At 40.7% G+C, this 8,500-nt stretch overlaps 1 protein-coding gene across 1 annotated transcript in view; it reads right to left on the bottom strand.

Annotated features, from left to right (window-relative positions):
* Positions 1–511: 511 nt before the first annotated feature.
* TRIM24 (tripartite motif containing 24) overlaps positions 512–8,500 on the bottom strand; it is a 55,001-nt gene continuing 47,012 nt past the window's right edge. Inside the window, exons 16-19 of the mRNA XM_063133343.1 lie at positions 3,395–3,530; positions 2,602–2,676; positions 1,970–2,119; positions 512–1,257 (exon numbers count right to left, since the gene is read on the bottom strand). Of these exons, the coding sequence (XP_062989413.1) occupies positions 1,048–1,257; positions 1,970–2,119; positions 2,602–2,676; positions 3,395–3,530 (571 nt within the window). The 3' untranslated portion in view covers positions 512–1,047. The remainder of the gene's footprint in view (positions 1,258–1,969; positions 2,120–2,601; positions 2,677–3,394; positions 3,531–8,500) is intronic.

The raw sequence follows: 8,500 nt of genomic DNA, 5'->3' as shown, positions 1-8,500 counted from the left end.
TTGTCCAGACCCCGGTGGCCCTATAGTTTGAAGTAGGGGCAAGTTGCTCCCCACAACTGTGTAACTGATTGGAACGTATGTTCTTCCACAGAACTCAATGACCCAGTTCACATATTGTCGACAAACCACAGTTAACCAAAGGTGGTTAAAAATGCAGCGGAAACAAGTGTACAGGCTGGTTCCTATGCCCTCACGCACACCTGCTGTGTTAAACAACCCAGGGATTTTATAAAATGCTTCATCCCTGGGTTGTTTATTGTGAACTCTGACTTGCTGGGGAACAAAACTCCATTAGCAAACCTCCGAGTTCAGATTACGTATTCTACATTAAGAAAAGCAGCAATAGGAGATGCATTTCTAGGTCTCTTGAGAAGTTTAGGAGAGACTATACAATGAGAGTAAACTCTATTGGTTCCATAGCTGAATTAAGATTTCTGCAGGTGAGCATTTATGATTTCTTCTAAAAGATATATGATTTCTCTTCTAATGTCCACAGTAAGACATACAAACATCCTTTTTCAAAGTATTTTAATTTGTCTCTCCACTCCTTACAGTTTAGAGCACAAGTAGCTCTCTGGGGGCAACTAAAATTTCGTTGTACCAGTCAGTATCCTAAGACAATATCAAACCATGTGCTTTTCTCCCCCAATGGCTAGTGGATATGTACAGTACAAAGAACAGAAATTATGGCCAGCCACATGCCTTTGGTAAGTTAATTTCTGATGAGATTATTATTTTTTAAACAAAAGCCACATATTAGATTCATTTCCAACTTTAGTTTGTTTTTCTTTGTTTTTACAAATCATTTCTAAATAAAAGATTGGAGCAGTTATCACTCTAGAGAGGTGGTATAATGAACTTCCAAAAGAAGGGTAAAATTTATAGAAATTTTCTAAAGCCTTCTACATTCCTCAGTCCTTGGTAGATTTGTATCTCCCAGTAAATGTCCAAATCAGTAGAAGTCGAAGTTCTCAAAAAAAAATTCTCCAGAAAATGAAAGTTGATAAATATTTAAGTAAAAAATTTGCAATAGTACATACTACCAATTCATTTAAAAAACTGGCGTTCTTCCCATTTGAGGCGTTTTTTTCGTGGCTGCACAAAATCATCATCGGAGTCATCTGTTACGTCTGGACTATCTCTATCAGTACGACAATAAGGCTGGGCAGGGAATTTGCTGTCTGGAAAAACGTTCTTCAAAAGTTCCTCAAAATAGGCTTCCAGCTTCATGCCTGCATCGGCCACTTCTGAATCAGGCTGTTGGGGAAATTAAACATGCCAGTGTGTTATAGGTTTTATATTTGCAGTAACATAATTTAAAAATAATTTTAAAAATGAAATGAAAATGCCACTGAAATACAACATTAGCGCACATATAAATGAACTTAAGACATTAGCCCAAATACTTCCCAAATAAGTCTAAAGAGCATAGTTCAATAAAACGTGTCTATAAAAATAAATTATTAAAAGACATTCAAGGGCACACAGTCAACATTTCCATTAGCAAATCAAAACATGATGCAACTACAGTACAATTTACAGCAGCATTTATACTGTAGAATTAGCATTTAAGATTGTGTTAGCACCTTAGTTAGTCTGATGGGATATCCTATAAACTTCTTGGACAAGAGAGAGCTTGTTCACACATAGTGGTTTATGGTGGAAGAAAAAAGGCCCAACCATAATCCGCCAGAGTATAGTATCACCCCTGACAGATGTCATTCCTTTCCCCGATACAGATATTCCTTACCACTACTAAATGTAGAGGCTGAAAGAAAGTTTATATGAGTCAGCTGTCACCTAATATCAGTCATGGGCAGACATTATGAAAGGAGACCTATAATTGTATTCTGCATTTAATTATCAGCTGCATGGGTCTGCAAATATTACGGTATCCAAAGTTTTAATCCCCAACAATGTTACTTTCCTAGGAACATATACACATGGATAAACTGAAGTGTTTTCTAACCTCATTAAATTCAGCACAGTTTTGAAAAATCAGCCTGAAATCAGCCACAACGTCTTCTGGTTTTGTGTATAAAGGGTAATGCATTTGCAATCTATTCTTGATCGTTGATAAATCCATTGGCTTTTTAATTATTTTGTAGTAGTCAGGCACCTAGAAGAAACAGAGCAGTATCCTCAGAAATTAATTTTAGTGTACTTTTTTGTTGTATTCCCTGGGAAAGAGAACATCTGAAGTGCAAATCTCAAGCAGCTGACTGCTTTGCATGTAAAGAGAGTTATGCTATTAATGAAAATAAATGATAACAGTTCAAGATAGCAAAACATGCTTTGGATGGTCCCTAGCATCATTTGCTTCAATCACATGCAGTAATTAATATAAAGATGCAAAGAGACCAAAAATTGAATTGTTGCACGAATAAACGTGTTTTGAAAAGGCATAGACAGTTAAAGACAACTTTACTCAAATATGAGATTTAAACAATATGTTGCTTGATATTAAGGTTCTCTCATTCTCTGTCAATGCTGAAATTATATGCTCCATTGAAATATAGAGACTGGCTTACTTGATAAGTAATTAGTACTAACACAACCCTCACAAAATACCAATGGCAAATAATAAAGGGACAACCATACCGTGGGAGGGACTGGATCTTGAAAAGCAAGGCTCATTTCATGGCAGTAAAGGTACAGCAGTAATCTTTCACACTTCTGCACAATACATGAGAAATAAGCACAGTTAACTCAGAACACTCAACTTGGAGAAGAGCTAGAACAGCATTGTAATCTCTGAAAAACTAAGTATCTACTATGACAGAAGACATGCTGAAATGCTGCATTGCTCGGTTATCACCCCCAACTCCCTTTTTGCTCTGTGGACTATTTTTGATGCCAATACATCATTTTCTGGAAGTATTGAGAAAATGGACTTTGAACAATGTATTCACCTTTCATTAGATCTTTCACTAATTACTTATTTTCCTAAAAATATGAAGAAAATGGGGACAGGGAAACATGAATATTCCACACCTGATGCACATTTACTGGAGCTTTATGAACCATTTTTTTAAGCAAAGCAAACTCAGTAAAGATATTAAAAGTGATATGTCAGAAGAATACAGAGGTCTGATTCCAAGTGCAGTTTAGACACAAGAGGTAATGTCATGCATTATCCACAATTCACTGTTTAAAAGAATGACCCAGCTAAATAATAAAATTAATCTTGTACAATGAAGAGGCTGCGATCATGAAGTATTAATCCATGTTCATTGAGAAACCTGAAACTTCTAGAATCAAATACACAAAAGTACATGGCCAGAATAGATACATACAATGCAGGATGTCTAATATATATTTTTTAACCAAACAAACAATTTTCAAGAAGAATTCACTAAATAAATACAATGCAATTACATTACTATGTTCTCACCCTTCGATCGATGGGTGTCAACCCCATATTGCCTTCCAGTTTTCTTTTTTCTTCAGACATGTGACTTAGGCCGTCACAATCATATTCTATCTCTGGTTTAGACAAATCACGGCAGAATGTGCAAATCCATTCTCCGCTAAACAAAGAAGACAGAAAGGTATCAATCTATATTCTTCAGTTCTGAATACAGTTCTAGGCAAACTCTTTCATCTGTGTTTCATAAGTTTTAGTAGAAGGTACTATAGCTGAGACGGATCCAAGAGGCATTCCTTCTTTCTGGAATTTTAATCCCCCCCACTCAAAACAGCACTTATCTCAATATCAGAAATAGAATTCCAGATTGCAGATGAACAGTTAAGAGGGATGATGTGTGAATGAGACACTATTAAAATTGTCCTTTGTTGATGGGCAAAACAATTTTAGAGTGCTGTGGGCTTGCTGAGCCATTAAAATCCCATCTTCAAACGAAGAAACTGCAGGACAGAAATGGGCAGATTGGCCTGTGTGCCAGCTGATTATCCCAGATACTTTGGCAGCTTTATGTGGGGATGGGAGATGAAGACAAACTGTAGACAAGCCTTCCTCAATCTGGTGCCCTCCAAGTGTTTTGCACTTCAACTCCCATCAGTTCCAGCCATCATAGCCAGTTGTCAGGAACACTGGGAGCTGCAGTCCAGCAGACCTGGAGGGCACCAGAACCATTGGAATAAACAGCCTCCTGTGTGATAGCACAACAATATTCTAGGTACTTTTGTTGTATAATGGGATACCCATATTTATTTACATTTAAAAATTAATCACCAAAGCAACAAGAAAGAACAGTGCTACAGGTCTGTGGATGTGAATTTGCTGAGAGGCCTGTCTTTGAGGATTGAGAGAACATACAAAGCCATTCCCACTAATTCCAACAAATTCTCCCTCCCGCCACCGCCCCGGCCAGCAAAACTATTTTCTCACCAGCTCCTTAGACAAGCAGTGGATGAAGCGTTGGCTACTGTTAAGTACTAGAATTGCTGCCCCTGTCCTAAGAAAGCATTGGAGATCATGGGTATCTTCTGGGTTCAAAATAGGGAAGTAAACAGGGAAGCCTGACCACAGTCCTTGATGCTGAGCTAAGGAAGAGATCCCCTATAATTAGCAGCACTGGATGGCAGGAAAAAAAACCCTCAACCCTCCCCCCCTCCCAAATGTTCTCAAGTGTGCAAAATGTCTATATTACAAAAGTTTTGACATTTAAAGAGAATTCTGTGACAGCATAACAATATTCCATTCGATTTTATTGCATGGTAATGGGGCAGCCCATGTTTATTTAAACTTTGAAACCATCTTTTTTATAAAACTACCAAAAGTGGTGCAACATGTAACAAATATATCTATATATTATGTTGCATTTAAAGTAAAAACAAATGTGGCACTACAATATCAATAGCACTCATCAATTTAAATACTAACAAGAGCCTCATCAGTAACATACCAAAAGGCCTAGAACAAGAAAGCTTTTTCTAATTGCCATACAAGTCTTCCTAGAAAGCACACTCCACAGCTCTGGCACAAGAGTAGACTTCTTTCTACTGTTCCACGCATCCACAAACTATACTTCATACTGACCTCTCTTATTTAGCTTTAACCACACTTCCGTGAAGGCTGGGCTAGGCCTCCCTGCATGAGAGCTGGGGAGGGTGATTACCCAATGGTAAGTGGGTTTGAGTAAGATTGAGTGATCCAACACCATTCAGGATGAGAGCTTGGATGGTACTGAGAGGAGGGCTGAGCCCCCCTAAATGAGAGGTAGGGGACTGTTTGTGCTGCTCCAAGTAAGAAGAGGGGTGGAGTAAAAGATTGATATTAGCTGCTAAGATGGAGGTGTGTTCTGAACTAGTGCTGACAAAAGCAAACCTGATATGTGGGTGATCACTGCCTGGCATTGAACATTAGTGAAGGATTATGGAATGTATGCGATTACAATGTATGAGCGGTAGTTTGTATGGGAAATGATTTTATCTTGAATGTAAGAAGAGTCATCCCATGAAGCTGATTGGTGGGAGATCCAGCTTCACACAGTGCATAGTTAAATTATGGAACTCACTACCACAAGATGTAGTGACGGCCACCCATTTGGATGGCTTTAAAAGGGGGTTGGATAAATTCCTGGAGGCAAAGGCTACCAATGGCTACTAGCCCTAATGGTTGTGTGCTATCTCCAGTATTCGAGGCAGTAAGTTTGTGTGCACCAGTTGCTGGGGAACATGGGTGGGAGGGTGTTGTTGCACCATGTTCTGCTTGTTCATCCCTGGCTGATGGCTGGTTGGCCACTGTGAACAGAGTGCTGGACTAGATGGACCCTTGGTCTGATCCAGCAGGGCTCTTCTTATGTTCTTATTAGAGACAAGTAGGTTGAGTGACACGAGAGTAGTTAGGATGTTTGTGAGTGATGTTGATATACATAAGGAGGAGGGGCACCAATCTCTGTTATTTGGGACAGAGGACAATATAGTTTGAGTCAGCTCTTTGTTGAGGAAGGAGGAGTTACTAGTATTTACACATTATTACCATTCTTGGTCCTTCTTCTAGCTCTTGTATACTTGGTTGCCTGTGTGCACCAGTTGCTAGGGAACATGGGCTTCAGCTATGGGGCGGTATATAAAATAAATAAATAAATTGCTCTACCGGTGTGCTTTCCAGTCTGTTGCTGTTGCTACTTAATGCCAGGTTGGTTTACAAATGTCCTTACTCATCTATGATTTAATCATGGATGAGGGAGTGGAGGTGGCATGTATTACCACGATTTCGGTGGGCAAGTAGGGTGGTATGGATCAAGCACAGCTTTGCCTGTCTGGATATTAGGTGCAGCCTCAACGTAGACAGGGATGAGGATTGCCATGGTCCATGGGTTTCAGGAGTCTGGTATCTGGTGTTGGGTCATTGAGACAGAGTAGGGATGCTGTTGTGCTAAACAGCCTCCCTGACTGAGCAAGCTGAGGTGATTTTGTGTGTGGAATCCAGGACCTTGGTATTGGGTGACTTCCAATATTCATGCCAAGGCTGCTTCTAATATGCCATCCTAGGACTTCAATGGCAACTACAGGGCTGTCTCAAATTGTCATTGGCCCAACACACAGAGCAGGGCATAGTTTCAACTTGGTCTTTGCTTTGGGAGGGGAAATGGGTGGTCTGGAAATAGGTTGGGTTTTTACAGCACCACTGTAGTCTGCCTCTGGAGACAAATGTAATCTGATGCATTCCTCAATGTTTTGGGGAACTCTCCAGTGGAAAGAGTTGGTGATTGTATTGAGGTATCAGTCTTGCTCTGGAATTTAGAGATGTGTTAGACCATCAACATTAGTTTTGAGTGCCCTCTCCAACACTGCAGAGTTTTCATGGCTCCCTGTAATACCAGAGAGCTATGGATGATGAAATAAGTCAGATTACAGCTACAACACAAATGGCACAAGATTTAAAATGAAGCCAATTGAACACCTATTAGGAGAATATAATTGTGCCTACTGCATGGCCATGAGAACAGTAAAAGAGGTGTATTTTGCTGCCTCCATGGCATCCTCTAGTAGCTGTCCAGTGGAGCTCTTCAGAGTTGTCTGGGGTTTGTTGACATCTGCTCCAGCAAATGCAGTCCTAGACCCATTGAAGACCTGTTCTGATTTGTTTGCCAGCCACTTTGAGGATAAAATTGCTCACCTCCAAAATTAATGACACTATTATTCCTGCAGATCCTGTTGAGGCACCTAATGCACAATCTGGTCCTACATTGTGGGATCAGTTTTAGTTGCTGAGGCCTGTAGACAAGGTGCTTACAGCACTGGATCCAATTATAATCTCTCTTGACTTTTATCCTTCATGGCTAATTAAAGCTACCCAAGGGGGTGTGACTGGGTGGATCCAAGGTGTGGTTAGTGCATCATTACACGAAGAGATGGTGCCTACTGGTTTCAAAGAGGCAGCTGTACAACAATTCATTAAAAAAGTCCATCCTGGACCCTATAGCAACTACCATCCAGTTCTTAAAATTCCCTCTTGGTTGAGACTGATTGTCTAGGTATAGGTCTGGCTTTGGGATGGAGAGTGTTAGTTGCCCTGATGGATGTCCTTTATCACAGGTGCGACACTGTTACTCCTGCTTGATCTTTCATCGGCTTTTGATACCATCGATCATGGTATCTTCATGGATAGACTCTGTTGGTTTGGGGCACTGTACTTTTATGGTTCCGTACCTACCTATGGGATTTCAGAAAGGGGCACTGGCTGATTGTTACTCAGAACCATGCCATTGGACTGTGGATTGCTGCAGGGTACCATCTTGTTCCCTATGCTATTTACCATCTACATGAAGCCATTGACAGTGGTCACTAAGGGTTTTCTAGCATGGTATCATTGGTATGCTGATGACACTCAACTCTATTTCTCTGACCCATCTGAAACAGGCATGGCTGTTAAGTCCTTGGTCAGTGCATGGACACAGGGATGAGTTGGATGAGGGCTAATAAACTAGGTTTGAATCCTGGAAAGATGGAGGGTCCGGGAGACTGCTCAGCAACCTGTTCTGGATGGGGCTGCACTTCCGCTGAAGGAACATTGATATCTTGGGAACTCCTAGATTCATCACTTGCGGCCCAGGTGACCTTGGTGACTAGGAGTGCCCTTCTGGCTGATCTGCCACCTAGGTAGAGATAACATTTCCATAATAGTCCATGCATTGGTAACCTTAACACTAGATTTTTGCAATGCACCCTATGTGGGGCTGTCTTTGAGCTTGGTCTGGAAGCTGCTGGTGGAAAATGCAGCAGCTCAGTTACTATGTGGAGCAACATATCACCAACATACAACTCCTCTGCTAAAAGAGATGCACTGGCTGTCACTACGAAGCCAAGTTTAAGATGTTGGTACTAGTGTACAGGACTGGTGTAAACAACTTAGGGACGAGGTTACTTGAGATCCTGCCTTGTTCCTCACTCCCTGTTCTCTTTGATCTTTAGCGAAGAACCTTCTGATGGTACTGCATGCTTCTTGGAGTAATCTGGCAGCCATTCAGGAAAGGGTATTTAGTGTAGTTGCTCCAGCCCTCCAAAATATTTTGTGTGTGAAATGAAGACA

The sequence above is a fragment of the Elgaria multicarinata genome, chromosome 9 (assembly GCF_023053635.1).
Source record: "Elgaria multicarinata webbii isolate HBS135686 ecotype San Diego chromosome 9, rElgMul1.1.pri, whole genome shotgun sequence".
Classification (NCBI taxonomy): domain Eukaryota; kingdom Metazoa; phylum Chordata; class Lepidosauria; order Squamata; family Anguidae; genus Elgaria; species Elgaria multicarinata.
Note: the sequence above shows the minus strand (reverse complement) of the source record. Positions and strands in the feature narration are given on the sequence as shown.